The sequence below is a fragment of the Rhinoderma darwinii genome, chromosome 4 (assembly GCF_050947455.1).
Source record: "Rhinoderma darwinii isolate aRhiDar2 chromosome 4, aRhiDar2.hap1, whole genome shotgun sequence".
NCBI lineage: Eukaryota > Metazoa > Chordata > Amphibia > Anura > Rhinodermatidae > Rhinoderma > Rhinoderma darwinii.
Genome location: NC_134690.1, coordinates 362371828 through 362399771, shown reverse-complemented (window position 1 = coordinate 362399771; position 27944 = coordinate 362371828). Strand labels below are relative to the sequence as shown.

At 41.7% G+C, this 27944-nt stretch overlaps 1 protein-coding gene across 1 annotated transcript in view; it reads left to right on the top strand.

The window, feature by feature from the left end:
- FERMT1 (FERM domain containing kindlin 1) overlaps nucleotides 1-27944 on the top strand; it is a 62440-nt gene that overhangs the window by 21014 nt on the left and 13482 nt on the right. The window contains exons 3-11 of the mRNA XM_075864528.1: nucleotides 4775-5008; nucleotides 7264-7404; nucleotides 10522-10735; nucleotides 12822-12924; nucleotides 17772-17879; nucleotides 18108-18239; nucleotides 19815-19864; nucleotides 21538-21662; nucleotides 26100-26206. Coding sequence (XP_075720643.1) covers nucleotides 4775-5008; nucleotides 7264-7404; nucleotides 10522-10735; nucleotides 12822-12924; nucleotides 17772-17879; nucleotides 18108-18239; nucleotides 19815-19864; nucleotides 21538-21662; nucleotides 26100-26206 — 1214 coding nt within the window. The remainder of the gene's footprint in view (nucleotides 1-4774; nucleotides 5009-7263; nucleotides 7405-10521; nucleotides 10736-12821; nucleotides 12925-17771; nucleotides 17880-18107; nucleotides 18240-19814; nucleotides 19865-21537; nucleotides 21663-26099; nucleotides 26207-27944) is intronic.

Here is a 27944-nt window from a genome sequence, read left to right as displayed (position 1 = left end):
GCATACCATTCCAAACATCCAGTGCACGGAGGCAGCTGGAGTGGTGGATCAGTGCAGGGTCCGGGTATAGGACACAAACCGATCATAGACTGATGACCAGGGCCGGCCTTAGGATAGATGGCGGCCCACCCCATCGTAAAAAAGTGCCCCATACAGTATAATAATATTTCATAATATATTATAATCCCTTCAAGGTCACAGTATTTTGTCCTCTAATTGTGCCCATACAGTATTATGCCCCCTAAGTGCCCTCACACAGTATATTGCCCCCTGTAGTGTCCCTACACAGTATAATGTCCGCTTAGAGGCCTCCAAACAGTATAATATCCCCCTCCCCTGGCTGCCACACATAGACCCCCCCCTAGTAGATAGTGCCACCCTGTAGATTGTGCCATACAGCCTCCCTGTAGACCATGCCATAATCCCCCACCTCCTCCTTGTAGACAGTGCCACACGGCTCCTTGTAGGTAGTGCCACACAGCCCCCTTGTAGGCAGTGCCGCACAGCCCCCTGTAGGTAGTGCCACACAGCCCTCTTGTAGATAGTGCCACACAGCCCTCTTGTAGATAGTGCCACACAGCCCCCTTGTAGATAGTGCCACACAGCCCCCTTGTAGATAGTGCCACACAGCCCCCTTTTAAGTAGTGACACACAGCCCCCTTGTAGGTACAGATGCAGCCATCTTTACCTTGACTTTTAACGCATTAAATAAACAGTGGCTAGATCCCTTATCTTGACTTTTTAATGACTTTTCAATGGCTTTTGTGATATCATGCTGCAGCAAGTTATCAAAATCAAGTTAAAGATGACTACATCTGTAGTGCCACACCCCCCCCCCCTTGTAGGTAGCACCCCCCCCCCCTTCCTGTACATAGCGCCACTGTAGCTCCTTGAAGGAGCGGAATCCCCCTGTGGTCGGGGATTTTGGTCCTGGTTAGAGCGCTTGATGTCTCTGTCAATATATGAACAGTGACATCAGGGGCAACTCCTGAAGCGGAATCCCCGTCCACAACGTTGCCGACGCTGTGACCGGGGATTCCACTCTAGGAGAATCACTGCGCCAGGGGATTCGAACCCAAAGCTAAATCACTGCGCCAGGGGATTCCGCTTCAGGAGTTGCCCCTGATGTCAGTGTTCATATGTGGATTAAACATTTTGGCTCTGAGTTTTCTCAAAATGACATAATGGTGGCAACCACTGGGACCTTCAGACACTACCTAATCGTGGCGAGGTACATTACTACAATCGGTCCCTTGACTCATAAGAAAGATGTTATTTACACCATTCTTTATGTGCTGTACACTTTAGGAAATTATTTATATTTAATATAAAGGTAATTTATCCACTGGTCATATTGCATTAATTAGATGAAGATCATATCTTATAATATTACAATATTACCAAGAAAACATGTAGCAACCTGATTGTTTTTTGTTTTTTTTTTGTATTTTGTCTTATAACAGGGGCATTTAGATTCAGGGCTCTGCTTATATTGCTATACATTGTATCATAGTTTTTGCTATGCTCCTATCTTATAAGAGGTTAGGAGAGTAAATTGTGTATAAGGATTGAGACTTAGCAATACACAATGGAGCACGGTGAGTCTTTACATGTACAGTAACAATGTGCAGGTGAAGTGTCTCGATGTTTATGTATTTTAGGTATTGTTTTACCAAAAGGATTTAGTGGCCTCGAGGTAAATTCTTCCGCACAATGAAAACTCCTCTCAATGCCATTTTGTATTTTAGAAGTTACTTAATCTCTCTGTGCCTTGGGCATGAAAGGAAATGAATTGTAAGCCCTCTGAATATCAGGTAGTATATGGCATATATATTATATCCAGGTGTTTGAATACTTAGCATAACATACACGAGCAATGTTCATTCTGAGCTTTTAGTAGTTTCCACAGATGTATGCTACAGTAGAATATGAAGTGTGAAGATCTTCTTAAAAGTAGATGAAAGAATATATGAACATTCAAAGTAGCATAGAGTCATAGTTATTGCAACTAAAGTACTTTACCTGACTGTCCAATATAATTGTCTTCAATAGAAAACCACAATTAAAGATGGAATTTTCTAATTGTTTTTAAGTTGGCTTGTATTGTGCATTTTTTTTTAAGCAGTTTTCCACTCTGCAGGTTCTGTCTCTAATTTTCAGGTTTCCCTGAGTTAGGGGGTAGAGCCTAACTGCTGTCATGTCTGCCATACACAGCACACATAAAAGAGGAGAGTCCTGCTCTCCCATCTCTTTGTAGTACACCTTCAGAAGCAGCAGCAGCAACATGGAGGAAACTAAACAGCAGTAATGAGCAGTGTAGCTGTGAAACCAGCACTGGTGTGACAAACTGCAGCAGCGTCTCTGTGTGTCCCTCCTCCCCTCTCCACAGACTTCTTTAAGCAGCTGTAACCTTATCCTTCAGTGTGCTAGTAGTCTGTCTGGTCACAGAGCTCAGTAAACTCATAGTGAGTAAACTGTTAGGCCAGGTTCACATGGCATTTTTTGCACACTGATTCAAAACTTTTTCAACATCGGAAAAATCGTGCAAGATGCCTCTCTTTTGGTTCCCCATTACTGTCAATGAAAATCAGCGCTGTAGTCCACACGGTGCTAATTTTTTAGTTTGCTGAAATCAGCTACACAAAAAAAAGACAACTGACCTATGTTGGTGCTGAATCAGTGGGGTAAATATCCAATGAAACAATGGGAAGCAGAAAAAATAGCATTGAATGCTTTGAGCACTGGATTTTGTGCAGAAAAGCACTAAAAACAGCGGCCAGAAAAGCATGCATTTTAAATTAAGACGAAAGGGAGAAAGGAGGAAAACACCCTGATAAGTAGGGAAAGACATTTTTTCTCTAATCAGATATATTACAGTTTCTTATATTCACTTGTAATATTGATTTATGCAAAGTTTGTTCAAAGTGCTGGACCTATTTATTTCATATGCATGCAATATATAATCCCTTTTACCAGTTTTTCTCAAACCTGTCCTCAGGGATCCTCAACAGGCCATGTCTTGATGATTTCCCACAAAGAAAAACACGTGTTAATTATTCATTAAAGGGGTTGTCCCAAGATTAAAAAAGTTATCTCCTAACCCCAGGACATGCTGGGACCCCACGATCACGAGAATGGGGTCCCATTCCTCTGAATGAATGGAGCAGCAGGTCGATTGCGCGATCTACCGCTCCATTCATCCGGAGGAATAGGACCCCCGTTCTCATGATTGGTGGGGGTCCCACCAATCAGCATGTTATCGCCTATCCTAAAACTAAGTCCTTTAAGTGACATTAATTCAACCATTGGGCTACATTAAGGAAATTATAACGGTATTATAGCTTACCCAATCCCTGCGGCCGTCGTCCTCTCCTCTTCAACTGCTGCCGAGCTCCTGTCGCTGCACATGTGCACTTCACAGAGCCTCCTAAAGGGCCAGCGCGTGCCAAACTCAAATAGTGCTCGGACCATGCTATTTAAGGCACTCTTGGCCTCTCCATTACTGCTGAACAATACGTTCATTTGGACTTAGTATTCTACAGTGTTTCTCTGGTTTGACACAACTTGAATACTTACTGTACTTCGCTGCCTATCTTAACCCTGTGCCTGGTTACTTATACAGCAAGAATTCTGCCTGCCATGACCCCGGCCTATGGGCAACTATGCCTTAGTAATGCGTTATTAATCTCCAGCTGTTACTATATGTGACTTTTATAAGGTAGTGGCCTGGAGACTACCTCGGGGAAAGTCCATACCTCCTTCAAGGAGTTAAGGGTGAAGAATGGATAATCTCTTAGGGTTTGTTCACACGGCCTTTTTACGGACGTAATTCAGGTGTTTTACGCCTCGAATTACGTCCGAAAAGATGGCTCCATTACGTCTGCAAACATCTGCCCATTGGTTTCAATGGGCTTTACGATGTTCTGTTCAGACGAGGTGTAATTTTACGCGTCGCTGTCAAAAGACGGCGCGTAAAAGGACGCCCGCCTCAAAGAAGTGCATGTCACTTCTTGGGACGTAATTGGAGGCGTTAATTATTGACTCCATTGAAAAACAGCTCCAATTACGTCCGTAATGGACGCCGCGAAAAACGCGTGCACTTATAATAACGTCTGAAATTCAGGACCTGTTTTCGCCTGAAAACAGCTCCGTAATTTCAGATGTATTTGGCGTTGCTGTGTGAACATACCCTTAGACTCCGCTCCCTGGTCTTGCATACTCCAAGTCCATCAGTAACCCAGGGGGTCCACGATCTGCCTGCTGACCTCCAAGATAAAACTCCTCAAGACAAGGCCTGTAAGGGTATGTTCACACGGAGTGTTTTCAGATGTTTTTCAGGCTGTAAACGCCCTGAAAATCGGCTGAAAAATCGGAAACAGAACGCCTCCAAACATTTGCCCATTGATTTCAATGGGAAAAGCGGCATTCTGTTCCGACGGGCCGTTTTTTACGGGCCGTTTTTCAAAACAACCGCGTAAAAAAAAGTGCATGTCACATCTTCAGCCATTTTGGAGCCGTTTTTCATAGACTCTATAGAAAAACACCGCCAAAAACGACAGCGAAAAACGCGAGTATGATTAAAAAATGGCTAAAAATTTTTAAAAGTTTTTTATTTTGTGTGTGAACATACCCATAGGGTTGCCTAGGGAAAAATTTTGGAACACTGCCCTAAAGTATTGTAGCTACAATAAATTGTGCAAAAAAATTTATATAATAATTATCATGTGCTATTTCAGTTTTATAGCTTTTTGTTTTTTGTTTTGTTTGTGTCTAGGTGTTGCCAGGGACTGGTCAGACTACGCACTATGGTGGGAACAAAAAAACTGCTGGCTACTAAAGACTCACTGGACTCTGGACAAATATGGAGTCCAGGCAGATGCAAAGCTTTTCTTTACCCCTCAACACAAGCTTCTGCGTCTCCGACTACCAAATATGAAAACGGTCAGACTTAAAGTCAGCTTCTCATCCCTGGTTTTCAAAGCAGTTACAGAAATCTGCAGAACACTAAGTAAGTAGGATTAATTACATCTCTGTACTGATTTAATGTGGATGATGGTACCAAAGCTCAAGCTAGACTCTACATCCTGACATTATACCTAGTCTAATAGGTACTGCCTTTCAAGATTTACATTGAATTTTACTTTGTGTAGTGCCACGCAAAAGTTGCTGCCAACTACAGCACTTGGTGACCACTCTATCACATGTACATTAAATCAGACAATGGACATCAAAAAAGTAAGGCTGCGTTCACATCAGCGTTGCTTTCCATTGAGGGGTTCCCTCTGAGTTTTCTGTCGGGGAAACCCCTCAACCGAAAGGCGAACTGAAACCTTAGCTTCCGTTTGCATCACCATTGATCTCAATGGTAACGGAAACTTTGGTAATGGTTTCCGTTTGTCACTATTGTGAAAGGTTTCAGTTGTTTTGACGGAATCAATAGCGCAGTCGACTAACGGAAACTGAGATTAAGGCCTCATTCACACGAACGTGTTAAACGTCCGTGGGGGACATGTCCTATCTTTTCACGCATCACTCATCCCTCCATAGACTCTCAACTATGGGGGATGCGTGACATCGCGTCCCGCAGAGCTGAGCACGGATGCACCTCGGACGTGAAAAACGGCAATTTCCTAAAATTATTGGTTGCGGTTGCACAACCAGCAATAGGAGGGTGGCATCTATTTTTTTATTATTTTGCTATGGAACCCTCTCTCTATATGTGCCATTAGGACAATATATTTATGTTCTTCTACAATCCTCTTTCCTACAAAAGTAAATTCTTCAAAGCAGGGATTGCATAAGCAACTACTGTGAAATGTAGACAATATAAAAAGTCTCATTGTTTTATATAATAATATCTACTCTTTTGCATGCATGTACCCACAGCATAGCAATGTCTGGCAGATAATACAGATACCCTGAGGGACTTGGAATGTCATTGAGTAATGTAGATATACCTTCAGCTTTCTACAGCACGTCTATTCTTGTTCTGTTCCAAACAATTCCGTAAATGAGATGTTAAATCTTCTGCAGAAGATAAATATTAAATTATATTTCTAGTTTACTCATTGTATATTGATACTTGAGACATGACAGAGGCAACTATGCTGTGAAATCTGACAGAAAAATGAAGTCATTTTCAGGTTTTGATTAGTTTTACGATTTTGTTTTCCCGACAATAAACATTGATGGCATATTAATATTCAAGTGAGATTGTCAACGCAATTCCAGCTTAGTGCCGAGTCAAGAGTGCCACTGTTTTGGAAAAGAGTAACTTCACAGACTACTGTGACCCCTTAGCACCCCTATTAATCAGATATTTGCAGTTTATCACCAGGACAACTGTGAGATAGATAGATAGATAGATAGATAGATAGATAGATAGATAGATAGATAGATAGATAGATAGATAGATAGATAGATAGATAGATAGATAGATAGATAGATAGATAGATAGATAGATAGATAGGTTAAGTTTATGCAGCACGGTAAAGACTCAAGCTTCTCATTTCTACTGTTCTGGGGAAGTTGGTATAACATATATTCTGAAGGTCAACATCATATTCAAAATAAATATATACAGTACCATACAGGTTTCATGAGCTTGACTTTGACATTAAAGCCTTGTTCACACAGTGCAGATGTGGAGCAGATTTTGCATATACTTTTTAAATGCTATGTAAACCTTTGAAAGATATTAGTTTTTATTTAAAATGAATTGTTACTTTTTGAGATACAGCTGCTTTGTATTCTGTATACAGAGCAGATGTATTGTGCGCTAAGACCTGAATCCGTCAGGACCGCGGGCCTTTTTATTTAAAAAAAATAAATAAATCGCTTTCGAAGGTGTACATAGCCTTTAAGCCAAAATAGGGAACGGGACCTAAACAGAGATATACAAAGGAAGGCCTTATAGGTCTGATCTCCTGGATCCAATTCTGGTTTTAGTTTAAAAATGAATACAAAATGTGCAGCAAATTTGCACTGTGTAAACAAGGCCTAATTATAGAGTAGAATACAAATATATGACCCAACTCTATGATGTTGATATGCTGTAATACGAACTTGGGTGGTCTTCATGAGAAAAACCCGTCAATGCGTGAATTACATTTTCTAAACTTAGCACATACACCTGCTGAAAAACGTCAAGCAATGCGAGTGTTTAATTGAAGTATATTCTTACTATGATGGTCGCCAGCTCTTTGTGTCTATGGCCAGCTTTAATCGTGAGAGTTGTTTATTAAACTGATTTTATGGTTTCAGATATCAGAAGATCTGAAGAACTTTCTTTGTTAAAACCTCTGGGAGATCCTGTGCAGAAGAAAAAGAAAAAAGATGTCAAGGAAACAATGCTCGAAGAAGTTATAAACTTGGACAGTCCAAAAAGTAACTCTGGATCATTAGGTAAAGACAATAGGGGGAATTTATCAACATTTCTACACCAGTTTATTGGCATAGAAAAGTCGCAAATGGGGCCCAAAAGTTTGGCCTTTTTACACCGCTCTCTACACTTTTGTGAAAAGGGGGGCGTAACTTTCCAAATGCAAATTAATTCTAATTTACACCAGAAAACTGCCGTAAATTATGAAGGGAATCTATCCCCCCACCCGATCAGACATCCCTTCCCTCAGACTCCCACCGGACATTAAAAAAAAAACTTATGCTCACCTCACCGCTCCCCTTCGGGTTTCCTAAGGCTCTGACACTGCTCGGCATCTGGATCTTGTATGAGCCGCGGCATGCTGTGGGAGACTGAGTGGAGAAGAGGAGTGCGGAGGTCAGTATGCTTAGTTTTTGTCCGTTGGGAAGGGGGGAAAGAATGTTGCCCCACATTTGTAGCGCACGGTCAGCTGAAAGAGGCAACACATTTATTAAGAGGCGTTTGCCTCTTACTAAATATGTTGCATCTTGCTCCAATAAATAATAAACCTCCCTCAATGAACTTTTCATGATCATAATAAACTGTCCTTGGAAATAATTACATTTCTGTCTATGTCCTGTAACAGAATATGTCTTAGGCCTTCTGTATTGTGCTAAGTAAAACTTACCAAAACTGGTTTCTCTAAATGAGATTTAGGTTTTGGTTTATTGTCATAAATGATGCCTGGATTTGCAGATTGTTAATATTAGAACGGTGGAGACTTAGGCTTAGTTCACATGATGCAAATTTGTTGCAACTTTGACGTGAATTGTTTTGAGAATTTGACTCGGATCTAACCCTTTGTATCGCGAAAGGTAAAACCCACATTGAAAATCTCCGACAAATCCGCAACGTGTCAACTGAGCCTAACAGAAAAAACAACCTAGTTGCCTAAAGAAACTAATCAGAGCTCAGCTTTCAATTCTTAAAACGTTGTGGAAAAATTTATTCTGAACTATGATTAGTTGCTATAGGAAACAAGCCCCGTCTCTCTGTTACACCTGTTTTATAAATGAGATCCAATGAATTAGAAATACGTTTTTGTAGTTTCCGGTTGTCTTGAAAAACATGTCAGCAAGTAAACATGATATACATCAGTTAAAAGGATACTGTACCATTTTTTTAAATATTCTGATTTAGGCCTCCTGCACACGGCGGTAGCTTATGGCTTACGTGATTATGGCACAAGATGTGCATTTATTTCAATGAGAAATTGTGGTCCATATAATGACATGCCTTATTTTTTTTTGCGGTCCAGGCTCCGGGAAATGCACGGACCGTGGAAACCCTGTGCATTGGCCCATAGGATAGCATGTGTTCTATACTATCTGCAATTGCGGATAGTATATGAACGCAAAACTATGTTCGTGTACATGACGCCTTAAACTGCAAAAAAATTTGTCCAAAAGTGGGACCTTAATATATTTTCCCCAGAGAATTTGTTTGTATGTTAAAAAATTTGTTTAAAAATATCCTCCCCCTTTTATTAAGATACTGAAGCATTCTTTTTAGAAAATACTAAAACCCCAAGGCTCTATTCACACGACAGGTCCCGAGTGTCGGCCGATAAAAACGCACATTTTGGTCCATTTTTTTTCAGCCGTTTTGCATCCGTTCCGTTTCCGTTCCATGCTTCCAATTTTAACGACCGATTTTGACCCATTTTGCAATGTTTTTTTCCCCTGTCCGTTTTAAAAACGGATAAATTTAATTTGTCAATTTTTTTTGCCACACACTGCCCTCTGTAGATAAAGCCACAGCCCCCCTGTAGATAAAGCCACAAACTGCCCTCTGTAGATATTGCCACAGCCCCTCTGTAGATAATGCCACACAGTGCCCTGTAGATAGATGGCACCCCCCCCTCCTGTAGATAGCGCCGCTGTACGGGACCACTCCAGGAGAAGTCCCAGACTTCGCTCTCCATATATGGACAGTGACATCATAGACTTCTCCTGGAGCGATCCCCTGCTCCTGAAGTGGAATCCCTGGGCCAAAGCGACCTGTCTGCCGGTGATTCCGCTCCAGGAGAAGTCCCTGACTTCACTGTCCATATATGGACAGTGACTTCTCTTGGAGCAGAATCACCGGCCACAGGGACGGCTGTGACCGGGGATTCCTCTTCAGGAGATGTCCCTTGGACAGTGAAGTCAGGGACTTCCCCTGGAGCAGAATCACCAGCCACAGCGTAGGCCGATGTAGCCGCGGATTCCGCTTCACGTCCCTGATGTCACTGTCCATATATGGACAGCGAAGTCAAGAACTTCTCCTGGAGCGGAAACACCGGCCGTTGTGGCTGGGGATTCCGCTTCAGGATTAAGGGACCGCTCCAGAATAAGTCCCTGTCACTGTCCATATATGGACAGGGAAGTCAGGGACTTCTCCTGGAGCGGAATTCCTGGCTACAGTTTCAGCCAAAGCTGTGGCCGGGGATTAGGGATTCCGCTTCTACTGGGAGCAAAAAAATCCCCTCCTCCTCCTCACATGCACTTCGCACTGTGAGGAGGAGAAGTGAGCGAGCAAGCGTCAGAAAGCATGGCCGTCACTCAGATCACATCCAAGTGGCAGCCGTGCTTTACTCGGCCCCATAGACTTCTATCGGAGCCGTGCGGCTGGAAGAACTTCCCAAAATAGGGCATGTTCCATTTTTTGAAAAAAAAATCTGCCGTGTGAATAGCCCCATTTTGGGTCTATTGTTCCTACTGCGGCCATGTGTTGGCGATTCAAAGAATGTCCGTCACACGGCCGGGAATCCGTATCGTGTGAATAAGGCCTGAGAGTTTTTACTCCCTCACCCCCCCCCCCCCCCAAAAAAAAAACAATAAAGATTGTAACATATTTGCTTGAAGAGTTTTTGCAGCAGATTTTTTTCATAGTTTGCTACACCTGGTGGATACATAAGTATAACTTTTCCTGTGGATTTGCCACATACATCTACCTGATTAGTAAAAGTTTCAGACATTTTCTCGCAACTGAAGATAAAGAACATTATTCTACAAGTCCTCTTTGGTTTATATGCTACATATCACATTTTTGTTTCAGCCATTTATATCATTGATTCTAAATCTTTTCTGAAAGTAGCTAACAAAAGTCTCATTTTGCAGGTAGCCCTGGATTATACAGCAAGACTATGACACCCATGTACGATCCTGTAAATGGTACACCGGCCTCTTCCACAATGACGTGGTTCACTGATAGTCCGTTAACAGATCAAAACTGCAACATCTTAGCGCTCAGCCAGCCAATATCTTCTCCAGACATCCTCACTCAAATGTATCAGCCACGGACAGTGATTGATAAAGCAAGACTTAACACTGGGTAAGTCACCAGTTATTAGTCACAAATGTCACTGAATATACAGATACAGAGATTACACAGTTTAGTTTATCATAGCTTTGGTTTTAAATGACTTGGAGGTCATGGACGTAACTATAGCCGTCAGAGTCATAGCAGCCTATATGGAGCACAGATGTTGAAGGTACTAGATTAATGTTCCCTTTTTGGGGAATAAAATCTTGGTGTCTTTCTGCTATCTAGCACTACTACAGTATGTGGATTCTCTGATATATGGCGATGTTATCCATACCTTTAATTATTGCTACTTATGAATTCCAGTTTCATCTCTGAGGACTGCAGTGTACCTTAAAGAAAAGGTCAAGGAACAAGGACAACAAACAAAAACTTATACAGAAATAATAAGAACTTGTAAAGGGGGACTTGGCTTAGCAGCCTTTGCAAGGCATATAAGAAATTGGTGTAACAATAAAGGCCCTTTTATACTAGTCAATTATCGGGCAAACGAGCGCTCATCTGCTGTAAACAGGGCAGCGACCAGCAGATGAACGAACAAACGCACATTCATCTGCTGATCGTATCATTTTAAATGTGTAAAATATTACAGTTGACAAAATTATACAAATGTATGGAACAAGCCCTCTTGTGAAAGGAGCAAACGAGCTGTCTCGTTGATTGGTGCTCGTTTCACCGGCCACAATTTTTTCTAATTAAAAAAAAAACCATCTACACAAAAAGATTAATCAAATGTAAACACATCTAGGAAAAGAAAGAGGAGAAGGGAGGTCAAGATAAAAGAATCAAGAAGATCAGAAATAAAGGAAAGGAGAAAGGAGGAGGGAATCAAACCCTAGAAAAGACAAAAGGTCGACTAGACATAGACAATATCAGCCTTATATTCTCCTCCGTCACCTGATGCAATGATATATTTTTTAAAATTATTATTATTTATGTTAAAGCACCATTAATTCCAGGGCGCTCTACATACTGTATATAAAAGGGTTTAGATACATGACATGACACAAAAAAACAAGTGCAATAAACATGAGCTAAATGAATGACAGTCTGGTGCAGAAGGAGAGGACCCTGCCCATGAGGGCTTACAATCTACAAGGGAAGGAGTCAGTAGGTAAGGGTAAATGCTATTCATCAGTAGAGTAGTGGCAGCAGGGCTATTGCAGGTTTTAGTTATTTTTTTGAAGAGTGGGTTTTCAGATTTCTTTATTAGGTTTGGATGGTGGGAGAGAGTCTGATGTATTTGGTTAGAGAGTGCCAAAGAACGGGACATGCAGGAAGAAATCTTGGAGACGTTGATGTGAGGAGCAGATAAGAGAGCAAAGTAGAATGTCTTGTAAGGACCGGAGATTACGTTTGGGGAGACATCAGGAGATTAGAGCATAGATGTGTGGAGGGGACAGGTTGTGGACAGTCTTGTTTGTCATTGTTAATCTCTTGAACTGAACTCGCTGAGCAATGGATAGCCAGAGAAGGAATTGTCAGAGGGGAGAGGCAGAGGTGAAACAAGGGGAGAGGTGGATTAACCTGGCAGCAGAGTTGGGGGTGGCTTGGAGGGGTGCAAGAGTGCTAGATGGGAGGCCACAGAGAAGGATCTTGCAATAGTCTAAGCTGGAGATGTTGAGGGCATATTCTAGCATTTTTGTTGACTCAAGGTTAAGAAAAGAGAAGATTCAAGAAATGTTTTTGAGGTGGTAACGGCTTGGATGTGCGGCTTCAAAGACAGGGCGGAATTAAAGATTATCCCAAGGCAGCAGATTATTTTTATTTAATTTTTTTATTTTTAATTTTATTATTTTATTTTTAAGAGATTTTCGAATCCTTAAAAAACTGTTCTAATTTGCTACTATAATTACCTTTTAAATGCTGTGCGCGCACCCTTGCAACTAGTCACCAGGGTCCCTCACTGCTTCTTGTTGTCTTCACACAACAATGACATGTTGTCTGGCCCGACTTGACCATTGTCATCCATTCACTGGCTACATCAGTGATGCGTTGATCACAGAAAGGTCAAAGAAGTCGCCAACAATTGGCTGCTGCATTCACAGAGTGCAGCAGACTTCTTTAATCTTTTCTTGTATTCTATCTCTTGCAGGTGGTTGGACTCATCTAGATCTCTTACAGAACAAGGCATCCAAGAAGATGACCTACTTTTACTGAGATTTAAGTATTACTGCTTCTTTGATCTTAATCCAAAGGTAGGAAAGTATATAGTTATAACGATACATATACAACGAGAACAGTTATAGGGGTTATGTGGGGATCAAAAATTATTAGAAGTGTACTCAGTGCAGTATGTGTGTACACTCACTAATATACATTCAGGTCCCCTGTCACGCTGATTCTCATATTTTCATGGATTTTTATAGCCGGGGGACTGGGAGTCTAGTTGCACAGTCTTCTTAGATGGCGATACGACACTTCGTGATGTGACCGGCCCCGCTGTACTCTATGTAATTGCTGTACTACTGATACTGCATGAAATAGAGCGCAGTGAGGCTGGTCACATGACGAAGAGTCGTATCGTCATCAAAAAAAGACTGTGCAACTAGACTTCCTGTCCCCCAGCAGCACTATAAAAATCTATGAAAACCTCAGAATCAGCGCGACGGGCGACCGGAATGTATATTAGCGAGTGTACCCACATACTGTAGTGAGTACACTGCTAATAATCTTTGGTCCCAACATGACCCCTTTAATACATTTGATTCAATCATAAGCCTTGAAAATACAAAAGCATACTTTTTATCATAAATAGGAAAGGTATTTTTGATATATCAAGAGAAGACAACCATTCCATCATATATCTCTGAAAGAGTCTGGATAGAAGTCTATGTACAATATCCATTATGCCCTGTCTCCAGAAATACTGGTATAATGTAGAAGATTTTCCTCTTTTAAACGGATTAATGTATTGCCATGATTACCCCTGAGAAAATACTAAAACAAGTTACTAATATGCAAACTAAGTTAGCTTAATAGTATTAAACTTAAAGAGAACCTTTCATCTCCCCATACATGTGCAGCTGAGTGCAGCATGTAATGGGGAGGGCTGCACAAACCCTGGGGCACTTTACACTTTTTTTACCTCCTTCCATTATTTAGATATCGGTGCCGTTATATTTGGCGCCTCATATTTAAATAAACCCCTGAACAGTCAACGGGGCGTGTACTGGCAGGGAGCGTGTTACTATGGCTGTGACACTGTCCAATCAGATATGGACAGTGCCACAGCAAGAGCGAGGAGAGAGAGTGTGCGATTGCAGTCTTTTCACCCGAACTGGCAAGGTGGCGTGTCACTGCTATGGACACAGTGTAAGAGCTATGGAGAGGTGCGCGCACTCTCATCTCTTCAGCTCTTGTGAGAGATCAGTCTTGTACTTTGTTTGCCGAACTGGCAAGGGGGCGTGTCACTGCTACGGACAGTGTAAGAGCTGGGGAGCGCTTAAACTGTCCGTAGCAGAGACACGCCCCCTTGCCATTTTGGCAGAAGACTAATCTTGAAAGCTGAAGAGTGAGAGTGAGAGCGTGTGCGCGCGCACACACTCTCCCCTCGCTCTTGCTGTAACACTGTCCATATCTGATTGGACAGTGTCACAGCCAGAGTAACACGCCCCCTTGCCAGTACATGCCCTGTTGACTGTTCAGGGGGTTATTTAAATATCGGGTGCCAAATATAACGGCACCGATATCTAAATAATGGAGGGAGGTAGAAAAAAAATGTATAGCGCCCCAGGCAGGGGCGTAACAAGGAAAGACTGGGCCCCATAGCAAACTTTTGACTGGGGCCCACCTCCGCTGGGTGTCACACAACACCCCCCCTTGGAGATAGTGCCTTTTTTACAGCCCCCCCTGTAGATAACGCCATACAGCCCCCTCTGTAGATAGCGCCATACAGCCCCTTCTGTAGATAGCGCCATACAGCCCCCCCTGTAGATAACGCCATACAGCCCCCTCTGTAGATAGCGCCATACAGTCCCCCCTGTAGATAACGCCATACAGCCCCCTCTGTAGATAGCGCCATACAGTCCCCCCTGTAGATAACGCCATACAGCCCCCTCTGTAGATAGCGCCATACAGCCCCTTCTGTAGATAGCGCCATACAGCCCCCCCTGTAGATAACGCCATACAGCCCCCTCTGTAGATAGCGCCATACAGTCCCCCCTGTAGATAACGCCATACAGCCCCCTCTGTAGATAGCGCCATACAGTCCCCCCTGTAGATAACGCCATACAGCCCCCTCTGTAGATATCTACAAAGGGGGCTGTATGGCGTTATCTACAAGGGGGCTGTATGGCACTATCTACAGAGGGGGCTGTATGGAGTTATCTACAGAGGGGGCTGTATGGAGTTATCTACAGTAGGGAGCTGTATGGTGCTATCTACAGGGGGGCCATATGGCGTTATCTACAGGGGGGCTGTATGCCGTTATCTACAGGGGGGCTGTATGGCGCTATCCACAGGGGGACTGTATGGCGTTATCTACAGGGGGCTGTATGGCGTTATCTACAGGGGGGCTGTATGGTGTTATCTACAGGGGGGCTGTATGGCGCTATCCACAGGGGGACTGTATGGCGTTATCTACAGGGGGCTGTATGGCGTTATCTACAGGGGGCTGTATGGCATTATCCCCCTGTATACTGCTATCTACAGAGGGGGCTGTATGGAGTTATCTACAGAGGGGGCTGTATGGAGTTATCTACAGGGGGGCTGTATGGCGCTATCTACAGGGGGGGGCCATATGGCGTTATCTACAGGGGGCCTGTATGGCGTCACTATGACATGTCAGAAGTTTCTCGAACGTTTAGCTACACTTTAAGTACTATTAAATACAATAACATTGTCATTGTCCAGTGCCTGCTGATACATTATTCATTATGAGGTGAATATATACATGTTTAGACTGTATACTTTACCATACTATGCAGGTCTCTGCTGCTCGGCATGGGTATATGTGCAGTTATAGCTGCCCTGTAAACTATTAGGTTATATATCCTCAATTAGCGAAAATTTCTATTAACCGCTTAGTCAGGGGCATAACTAGGAAAGACTGGGCCCCATAGAAAACGCTTGACCGGCGCCCCCTGGGTGCCAAAAGCAGCCCCCCTTATAAATAGTGCCCCCTGTAGAATGTGCCATACAGCCCCCCTGTAGACAGTGCTATATAGCCCTGCCTATAGACAGTGTCACACCCCATTTGTAGATAGCACCCCCACCTCCTCCCTTGTATATAGTGCCACACAGCCCCCCCTTTAGTAGATAGTGTAGCACAGCCCCCCTTTAGTAGATAGTGCCACACACAGCCCCCCTTAGTAGATAGTGCCACACACAGCCCCCTGTAGATTGCGCCACACTCAGACCCCTGTAGATAGAGCCACAGCCCTCCCCCTTGTAAATAGTGCCATACAGTTCCCCCATGTGTATAGTGCCACACAGCTCCCCCTTGTGTATAGTGCCACACAGCCCCCCCTTGTGTATAGTGCCACACAGCTCCGCCATGTGTATAGTGCTACACAGCTCCCCCTGGCCATTCAGCGCTAAGGCATGTATTTGGCTGTTGCTAGCACCGGGGACCCCTCCGGTGCTAGAGACGCCTACGGGCATGAGAGGGCCTGTGTCGCTCGGCACATACTTCTTGGGGGCTCGGTGGCGCGGGCCCCCCCAGTAGCGGCGCTACCGCTGTGGCAGCCATAGCAGCTACAAGCAGCGCCACCGGGCATATGGGTGGGTGTGTCGGTTGGCGGCACGGGCCCCCTCAAGCCGCGCACCCCGTAGCAGTCACTACGGCTGCTACTGCGGTAGTTATGCCACTGCGGTTAGTGACCAGCCTATTTTAGGCCTTAATAGCCAAGCTATTTTTAAGTTTTTCCATTGTCTCATTCAAAGAGTTATAACTTTTTATATCTTTGCGTCGACATAGCTGTATAAGGTCTTGTTTTTTGCGGGACAAGTTGTATTTTTTTTTTAGCACCATCTTGGGTTATATATAATTTATGGATACATTTTTATAAACTTAAAAAAACCTGCAATTTCGCCACGTTTTTGCGTCCTAAATTTACGCCGTTTTCCGTGTCGTAAAAATAACAATAACTTTATTCAGCGGGTTGTTATGATTACAACGATATTAAATTTATATAGTTTTGTTATGTTTTACTACTTTTACACAGTAAAAACACTTTTTTTTCAAAATGATTTATTTTTGTGTCTCCATATTTGAAGAGCCATAACTTTTATTTTTCCGCCGATGCAGCTGTATGACGACTTGTAGTTTTTGGTACCATTTTGTAGTACATGCAACTTTTTGATCACATTTTGTTTAAGGCAGTATGCACAGAAAACAGCAATTCTTGCATTGTTTATTGTTTATGTAATAGCTTCATAGTTGGGGTCTTAGTTGTACCTATAGAAGCAGGTACAATTATAGTGCAGGAGGGGGTGGCGGCTCATCTCGCCTCATGGATGGTGCGGCCCTGGTTATCACTACAAGACAAGTAAACAGAGTGGCGGAGACCAACGGAGCATCGGCGCCTGCAGCCTATCTTTTAAAAGTCACAAAAACCCCTTTAAGTTATACCTCTGCAGCCCCCATCACCTAGAGTCTAATAAAGCAGCCCTTCCTGGCACAGGGAGACTGCAGTACGATACATATAACACAGTACTGTACCCCAGGGAGGCGCTACTATACAGCTAATCAGTGCAAGCACTTCAGTAATACAGAGCTTTTTGATTGGCTGACTTGCCCCCAAAGCGATGCATTGATTAACAAGTGTTTGATCGTTGAAATGCCCATCCTGATTGACTGGATCTTCCAACCAATCACATGTGCCACATATCGGACCTGCCCATGGCATTGAAAGTTGTATGCATTGAATGTTGTTATTTAAAGTATTGTAAACTGAGACCATTGTAAAATGTGGCTATGGATTTTAGAAAATGGAAAAACATTCACAAAAAAGAAATGTGTAACTACATTTTTTTAATTAAATATCTTGTTTGTTGAAGTTGAACTTTGTGTATATTTAATATAACCTTTACCATCTTTTAGTATGATGCTGTCCGTATAAACCAGCTGTTTGAACAAGCTCGATGGGCTATTCTTTTGGGAGAAATCGATAGTACTGAGGAAGAAATGTTAATGTTTGCAGCACTACAGGTGAGTACGTGAAAATGTTCCATTATTATTGATGCCACTCAGGCACGTGTTATATTAGTCTATTGACACTTTTCTGTCCATTAACTCCCATTCATTGCAGCTGTCATAAAACACACAATAATATATATGTTATGTTTTAGAATGTACACTGTGACAATCAATGTCATGATTTATAATGTAAAAGTGCATGCTGTTTCTAATATACAACTTCTTATTTATCTCAAATAGTATCACATAAGCAAATTATCATTATCAGCGGAGTCATTTGAGTTAACAACAGATGGAGAAACAGATGAAATTGAAGCCGCTCTTTCTAATTTAGAAGTAGCCCTGGAAGGAGGAAAATCCAACAAAATTTTGGTACGTGTTGATATTGTTGACGTATATAACGTTCACTTATGTAACAAAAGCTAATCAGTCCTTTTGCTATAGGTTTCAGGAACCATTTCCACTTATGGGATTATATAAATAGTAATTATCCTGGTTGAATGATATGTCCAGACCCTCATTGCAGACATTTCGTACACGTTGTCACTGACGTATAGTAGCATAGTAGGTCAGTTAACTACTACTGAAGAAGCTTCGGGTTACCTTACTCCGTACTTATGATGTCAAACACTTATTAAATGTGGTGCCATTGTAACTCAATATAATTATTTGCGTCTTTATTCTATTTGCTTCTCTACTGTAGAAATCAAAGTCGGTAATTCTGAAAGTATATAACATGAAATATCCACACTCCTTGTAACAGCACGGTTGGGTGGTTTGATAAAATGCTAAAATCGTTTGTCTAGGTTTGTTGTATGAGTTTTTCTGAATCCATTAGAGGTTTCATGAGGCTAGATATTATATTAAAAGGGGTTGTCCCACGATTAAATATTATGTTTTGTTTATTCTTATAGAGAAAAGTAACAATTTTTCAACTGAAATAATAAAAAAAATGCACCAGTGTCTAGATATTGCTGTTACATACTTGTTATGGCGCTGCATTTTATTTTTTGGATTTCCTGTCAGAGCGTCTACCTAATGTGTCCAGTACCAGTGGTCACACATGATCAGTAGCTCAGTCCCACCGCCCTCTTTTACACGGACAGTAATTCCTGCTATCATGCAGACCAGCCAATCAGAATCTGCGTACTAGAAGCGGCTTCTTCTCACCAGCACTGAACACATTAGGTGGGCATTCTAAGAAGGAATCAAAAGAACAGCAGGGGGCGCCATAACAAGTATGTAACAGCAATATCTAGACACAGGAGCATTTTTTTTAATTTTAATTTAAAATTTTGGGCTTTTGGGTGATCTGACAGTGAAATTTAAGGTTTAATCGTGGGACAACACTTTTAAAGGAATTGTATAAATTTAGAGAAAATATGTCTGTTTTCTTCCAGAAATAGCGCCTCACTTGTCTATTGGGCTGTGTAGAATAATGCATCTCAATTTTCATCTGAATGAAAGCTGCTAAACTACAAACAGCCCATGGACAAGAGTGGTACTGTTTCTAGAATAAAGCAGCCATGTGTTTTGCATTACATACAACCCCTTTAATATAGGAATGTACCTTCAGATCCCATTATAAAAAGCGGTGTACATTAAATAAGAATAACAAAAATGGAGTATACCTACTTTAGACAATAATGGCATATCAACAGGTTACCATAAATGTCTGATAGGTGCAAGCTTGCTCGACTGTTTCCGTCACTCCCATAGAGCCGATTGGAAAATGCCACGCAATACGTTCTTGACTTGGATGCGGCTGGCAACCGTCTCACATGGCAGGATAGGGGCCCTATGTTCTCATGATTGGTGGGGATCCCATGGGTGTGACCTGCACCTGTGAGGCATTTATAGCGTAGCCTGTGGATATGCCCCTTTAAAAATAATTCTCACTTACAAAATGTATAAAGATGTTTCATTGTGTCTTTAACGGTTTTACAGGAGGATATCACAGACATTCCAAAACTTGCAGATAATCTTAAAATTTTTCGGTATGTATTCACACTATCACGCAACTTGTCTTCCATCCATTTTCAGACAGATCTTCAGCCTTCCTTACAGTATGGTAGTTACACCAGTCACTCCACTGCATCTGGCAATTCTCTACATACATCAAAGCTTTGCCCCCAGTTTAATCATTGACCTAAATAAACATTTGTGCTTCCTTACCATGCCCAGTCTACACTGATGTTATGTAGCCAGACTTGGTATAGTTTATTAGTAGTATGAATTGTGGTTTAATTTATAATTTTATTTATTATTACAAGTATTTTAATCACTATTCATTAAGCAGAAATTAAAAATGTTTTCTCGCTTTATATGCATACATATTAACCACTGTACAATAAAAGCTCTGCAACTTTCTAACATTGTGTGTCAATCCCTCATTGTTATTAAGATCTCTGCTTACTGTCGGATGAAAACATTCATTGTTTACATTCAGAGGGTGAAAATGTGTCCTGAAAATGTACTTCACAAGATGATACAGCGCTGTTTGCAGTGTATCGGAGCTCTACCTAAGAAACCATGTTTGGACCTGTTCACATCAGCGCTGGCTTCCATTCATCTGTACCGTTCAACCATTCCATCAGAGGAAAAGATGAATGGAAAGCCAATCGCTTCAGTTTGCATTACCATTCATTACAATGGTACTTTTTTTTTCTTTCAGTTGGTTTCAGTTTGCCTCCGTTCCGCTAGGTTTCTAAATTTTTTCACGGACACAATAGCATAGTCGACTACGCTAATATTTCAGTGAAAAATAACTCTCACTTCATTCACAGATTTATTTATGTATTTATCTCGGTTGTTATAGAGTGCCAAGATATTCTGCAGTTCTGTGCAGAAATTGACAACATTTGCATCAGTCCCTGTCCCCATTGGGGCCCATAATATAATTTCTCTATCTCAGACACCTTTTAGGGAAAATTTCAAAGGAAGTCACTTAACCTCACAGTATGTTTTTGGAGTGTGGGAAGAAACCGGTGAACCCAGAGGAAACGCACACAAACATGGGAAGAACATACAAAGTCCATGCAGATGACTTAAAATGTATTTAAACCCAGGACATTTCCCGCCAAAATCAGACTTGCCTATTCTTCCGGATTGTCCAGGAGTCTCTTTAAATAGGGGAGATCTCCATGGCTCCCATCAGAACAGGCAAATGTCGTACAATGTCTGCTGATAGCCATCACTAGGGGGACCTTGTAAAGTGCCAGTGAATGGAAGAGTACTAGAAAAAAAATAAAAGGGGGAGACGGGGCCATCACATATAACAGATTGAAAACTGAGGGCGGTAAAGTTTTTGTGTGATGCAGGTGTCGATATGGGATTATGTCTCAAGGAATTAGGTATTCCCGAAGACTATGTAATCACGAAGCAATTTTACTAAAATGTTGGAAAAATTTCCAACTTTCTATAGAGGAGCTCAAAATCTCCCTATGCTCATGCTGATTCTTTCCCATATGGTTTACGGAGCCAATTAATAGGAATACATATAACTACCATAAAATAGCAGACAATATTAAAGGGTTAATTGAATTACCACACATTGTGTGATGTTGAAATTTAGTCAATATAGGTGAGGTCTAGCAAAGTAATACTTTGATAAGAGAACTTAATAGTGTTCACACAAGAAGCTGATAATTCACTTCTGTTTGTCTTTCAGACCTAAAAAGCTGACACTCAAAGCTTACAAGCAATATTGGTTTGTTTTTAAAGATACATCAATATCTTATTTTAAGAATAAAGAAGCCGCTCATGGAGAACCCTCAGAAAAATTAAACCTGAGAGGTAAGTAAAATATACAAAGAAAAAGTTCATAATCGAGGTATGGGGTGATCTAGTGGAAGCCGAGGAATGTTATTATCTTAGACCTCCACACAATATTGAATGGTCGTCTTAAGCCCAATGCAACAAAAAAACACAGAAAAAGGCCATACTTACAAATGGACACAGACAGGTCAGAAACGCTGATGAAGGAGAGTGAGCAGGTGCTTTAAATAATAATAGCCACTCCCACTAGTCTTGAGGGGAGTGGCGTGTGGTGCATGGGATGTGTAGTACATAATAATAAATGAATAGTGTATGTGCAAGTGATAATAGGGGTGGAATATAGGGGGCAGTAATGAGTAAAGTGGATAAATAAAAATAACTGAATAATGGGGTGCAAGTGTGTGAAACATGGAGGGATAGTGTATAGGTCATGAGGCGCAGCGTGTATAGCCAGGTAGAAGCCTATTTGTGCCGCCTTGATAATTCATAGAGCGGGCTACGCTGCTTACGATGCCAAACAGCACACCATACTCTCCCAGCATCAAAGACGCGGCTGTGTCCAAAAAAACCAATGCAACAAGTTTACCCCCTGTACTCCCAATGGTCCAATTATTATCGAATAAAAGAGCTTGGATGGAGCCTGTTTATCATTCTCTAAATTGCAGCCTTCTCAATCTCTATCAAATACAGAGAGGCCCCAGGCCACTCCACCTGCTGTTTCTTTATCACTGCTTGCAGTGAGGCTGTTGGAAACTTCCATCCGCCTTAATGGATTCATTCAACTTTAGGGTCTCTCTTCATCGGGTGCACACCAGAACGAACAGCAATCCTGCTGCTCACAGGGCCGTAGTTTGCACTGGACCCCATTAGTCCGGAACAGCGCACCTTTTAACAACTAAGTACCGCCTCCAGTGTAAAGCACACAACGTCCTTACACTCTATGCGTCCTCACCCTGTTATAATGCAGCAAAATCTACCCAAAGATGGCATCTGAACCGTTTCTCCCGGCACTTATTTAAAGCGACAGTGAGCCACAACTCCCTGCCATACACAGGTATTATAATAAAATAAATTGTTACAGACATAACATATATAGCAGCAGCTCTTATCCTCCAGAATCTTGACTTGAAAGGCAGAAAACAGTTAGGCCCCATGCACACGAACATGCTTTTGCGGCTGCAATTCCCCGAAAATCCACGGGAGAATTGCGGCCCCATTCATTCCTATGGGGCCATGCACGCGACCATGGTTTTCATGGTCCATGCATGGCCCCGGAGCCCGGACCGCAGAAAGAACGGGCAAGCCCTATTACGGCCGTGTTCTGCGGTCCGGGCTCATTGAAAATAATGGCCGCGGCTTGCAGCTGTCACTCTGTGGCCGGCCGACCCGGAAATCACAGCCGTGCACATGGCCACGGTCGTGTGCATGAGGCCTTACACAAACATAAATCTGTACATTTTAAGATACAGCAGCATATGCCTGCATGAGACTGCTCCACACCATGAAGGAAAGCACCTTCCAACACCTGCACAATCATATGTAAATATGTTTGTTGGCCTATTGCTCCAATGCATCTTAAATGAAAAATCTCTATAGCTGTTATGCAGACCTACTGTATGTGTTTCCATACCATGTTTTCATATGTAGTCTGATCCTGCAGTTATATTCCAGTCCATTTATCCCCTACTTCTCACTAAAGATTAGTGAACCAATTCGGCACAAATCAAATTTGGTCCGAATTTCCCAAAAGTTTCGGATTTGCCGAAATCTGAAACTTTTTGGATTCACGGTGCACAAATATTTAAAATGGCAGCCGATGAGGAGCATCAACCAACATTTTGCAGATTATAGAAAAATTAAGGGAGAAGAGATTAAAAATAGAAAAATACCATACTCACCACCTTCCTTGGTCTTCCATAGCGACACGTCCATGCCAGCAGGTGAGATGATGTAGCTTTCCTGTGTGATTGCTGCAGCAGTCCCATGGGACAGTTACGTCATGATGTAGTTTTGTCCAATGTGATCGCTGCAGCCAATCAAAGGAAGACCAGGGTAGGTGGTGAGTATGTTTCTTTTATTTTTTTGTGGAATCGAAAGTCACCCAATTGCCTAGTTTGACTTGTCTGACAGGGCTATCGGGGGAATTGCGATTCGTGGTGAATTTATTTGGACCAAAACAAATTTTGGTCCTGAATTCAATTTTCCTCATCACTACTTCTCACTAACATACATTTGGTAAGTTAGCAAAGCGTAGGGGACACATAAATGGTAATATGACTGAAGGATAAAACTATGCATCTTTCTAGACCATTTTTTATTTTAGATGCCTTATATTGGAATATTTTAAAAAAAAAATGGTTGCAAATGTGAAAGTAAACTCATTGTACAATAAAAATGTATTGAACTTGTCAATTGTAACCAGGACATCTCAGTGACACCTAAATAATATTCCTCTCAAATTCCATTAGTGACATGGGTTGCAGGGCAAAGTAGGTTGCCTGTCGGTGAAACACTGTAAGGCATAATACATTGTAATACAGCAGTATTGCCATGTTTTATAAAAGGATCGCAAGTGTCACTGGAAAAAAAAGAAACAAAATGTAAAAAAATTCTACATAACTGGCATCAAAACATTATACATAACTGGTAATTGAAGTTTTTTTTTAAAAAAAACTGCCGCCTAATTATGTCTGTGTACATTTCAGGACCTTTATCGAAGCTATAACTTTATCATTTCTACAGAGAGATATTTCACTAACATGAGAACAACATTTAATAATAATAAAACTCGGATATTGAAAACAATGGGGTTTCCTACATCTCAGAAGATTGTGTCAGTAACATTTTAGGTGCATTGCTAATGGATAGTTAAATTTTTTTCTCAAACTGGAAACAGAAAGAGGAGTCAGTAGTATAAACAGCACATCCCGGACTTCACAACTCCCACAAGGACAAGACATTCCTTCATTAATCTCACTGTGACTCACTAGTGATTGCAGACCTGTAACCTCTGACCCCATATGTTTATACTAATCACTTATGGTAAATGGTCAACTACTTGTTAAGCAAAAATATCACAGTCAGCGCTTCCAGCAAGCTTCCATTCTGTTAAAGGAGTGTCCCCAAATCGACAATTATCACCTCTCATCGCTGGGGGCCTCACCACTGGGACTGCACCAATCGCAGAATGGGGGTTCTGAATCCCCAGATCCTCCTCACTGCACCCCCATGGAGCGGTGGTCGGGCATGCGTTCGCCGCTCAATTCAATGTCTATGGGACTTACGGAAAGCGCTTTTTCCATCATTCCCATAGACTTTGAATGGACCAGCAGCACGCATGCTCGACTGCTCCTCTATTTAATGTCTCCTCCTCACTGCTGGGGGTACAGGGAGGGGCCCCAGGAGGTTTAGGACCCCTGTTCTCACGATCGGTGGGAGTCCCAGTGGTGGGGCCCCCAGCGATTAGACAATTCTCACCTATCTTGTTGATAATGGTCGACCCTGGGTATACCCTTTTAATCTATTAATATTAGCTCTTAATAATGGCCATAAACACCACCTGGCTCCATGTGAAAAAGTAATTGCCCCCTTAAAATGAACACCTAAAAAAGCATAACTTGAAGCCCCTGGGCCCTAAGGCCTCATTCACACGACCGTAGCCACGGAATAACAGCCGCGAACCAGCCCGCAAAACATTATTTTCAATGAGCCCGGACACGGCCGTAATAAGGCATGCCTGTTCCTTCTGCGGTGTGGGCTCCTGGGCCATGCACGGACCGTGAAAACCACGGTCGTGTGCTTGGCTCCATAGGTATGAATGGGGCCGCAATTCTCCCGTGGATTTTCGGGGGAATTGCAGCCGCAACAGCACGTTCGTGTGCAAGAGGCCTAATACAAAATCCGTATGTATCGGTATCCTATGTGTCATTTATAAAATTGGTGTCTTCTTACGTAGCAGAGGAGACTTTCATGGGCTTCAGGGTATGGGTGCTACCTCTACCTCTACATTCCCTATAGCTCTGCCCCTGGAATACCTGGTTGTGCCACCAACAGCAATCAAAAACTTCCAATAACTGGAGATCAGGCTTTACCACCGTTGTGGAAGAATTTTGTTTCACTCCTTGCAGAGTTGCTTTAATTCAGTAATGCTTTGAAGCATGAACCGCTGTGTGATGGAAGAGAAGTGACAAACATCATCCTCATGCTCAGAGCAGTTGCTGTCATTCTCCCAATTTGCATTTCTAATTGCTTCAACATTTAACCCTATACTATATGTTCATAGTTTATTCCTTTAAAAATGCTAATAGTTTGCGTATCTGAGGGAAAGCATAAAAGACTAAATACTTCCATGAAGTCACAGGATACTACAATATTATTTGCCAAAGCCAAATTCACTTATAGAACAGATGCCATCCTTGTGTAGATTGAAGCATTTCATCGTCTATTTGTGCTCAGGTTGTGAAGTTGTACCAGATGTCAATGTATCACAGAGAAGATTTGGGATAAAGCTAATGATACCATTTGCAGAAGGAATGAATGAAATACATCTAAGATGTGACAATGTGAGTATAAACATACAGGTAAAATGACTGCATAAGTCAATTTTAGTGGCTCTAGATAACAATTTGTAGACCTGTCCACAGGTCCTTTGCTCTATTTGTTTTTCTTTCGATACATGGTGTCCAAGTGTTATTATATTAGTTTTTTATTGGAATACAGGACATAATGAAAGGTTAAAGGCTATGTACACCTTTTGAAATCGTTTTTTTTTCTTAATATAAATGTGTATCCATGTTATTGGTGCAACTTTCTAAATACATTGTATTACAAATAATTTTTACTATTTGAGATACAGCTGCTTTGTATCCTGTATACAGAACATCTGTATCTAGCGATGAGACCTGAATCCGTCAGGTCAGCGGGACTGATGGGTTCAGTGACAGCGGGTCAGGATCAACCTGTTATGGATCACATCAAAGTTATGAACTTAGATGTGATAGATAACATGTGGATCTTGCGTGTTGCAGAATAAGATACAGCTGCTCTGTATACAGAATACAAAGCCACTGTATCTCAAAAGGTAACAAGAATTTTTAATAAAAACTTATTTGAAAGATGCACCAATCACACTGACTGTCATTTTTTATTTTATATATATATATATATATATATATATATATATATATATATATATATATAAAATCACTTTCAAAGGTTTACATAGCTTTTAATGCTGCCCTGCTATCCTTCAAAAGGGAAGGGAGAGTAGTAGGAGGCTCTCCTGTCCTAGAATAAAGGGGTGTGATGGCATGAACTAGCACCACCAGGAGTCCTTATTTGTTTGTTTTTTTGTGTGCTATAGGTATTCCTCTGCTCTATGTACGCCCCTGTGTACATAATGGTAGAGTTTGGAATGACTTGCAGATCTGATTATGACATTAATAATTTACAGTTCTACAGCTCCTCTCACTTCCGGTAGTTTTACACGGAAAGATATTCGCCTGTATTTACCACCTATTTCTGAGCGCCGATCAACAAAGAAGCAATCTGCGCTTGTTTGCTGCACTCATACGGATGCATATGAACGATCATTGCTACGATCATTTACACAGGGAGATGTGCTGCTGACTAGCATTCATTTTTATAGCCACAGAAAAAATCTGATCAGCTGGCGAACGAGCACTGAGATCACACGTCTCCATAGTAAGGAGCTGTATGGTTTCCATGCACTGCTGTACAGGTTCCACACCTGTGTACATGAACCCTCATATGCAATAATTCAAGTTGGCTTTCCATAAAGCTTTATTCACCACAGCATTTGGTTGTGTTTTTCATTGTGTATTCATTGGCATTTTCAAGAGTGTTTTTTTTTAAGGTAAAAAAAACTGCGGCCAGATTTTACTTGAAAACCTATAGTGAATTATTGAAAAGGTTAAATATAAAGTGTTTTGATCTGTGGCGTTTTTGTGGCGTTTTTGAGTTCAGTCACATTTTTTTTTTCAAAAAAAGGTGCTGGGTTTTGAAATTTTTTCACATTTTTCTCATAGACTTCTTTACAGGACATGAAAAACGCCAGAAAAAAAATGTATGCTACATTTGAAAAAACACAGGCGTTTTTACATGCATTTTTTTTTTTTCAGTTTAAAATGCCAGACAAAAAGCCTTGTGTGAAATAGTCCGGAAACCAGTCCTAGGAACATTTGTTAGAGCTGCTTTAGTGTGGTACAGATGTAGCCACGTTTAACTTGACTGATAACTCGCTGCAGCGTGATATCACTCAACAAAAGCCATTGAAAAGTG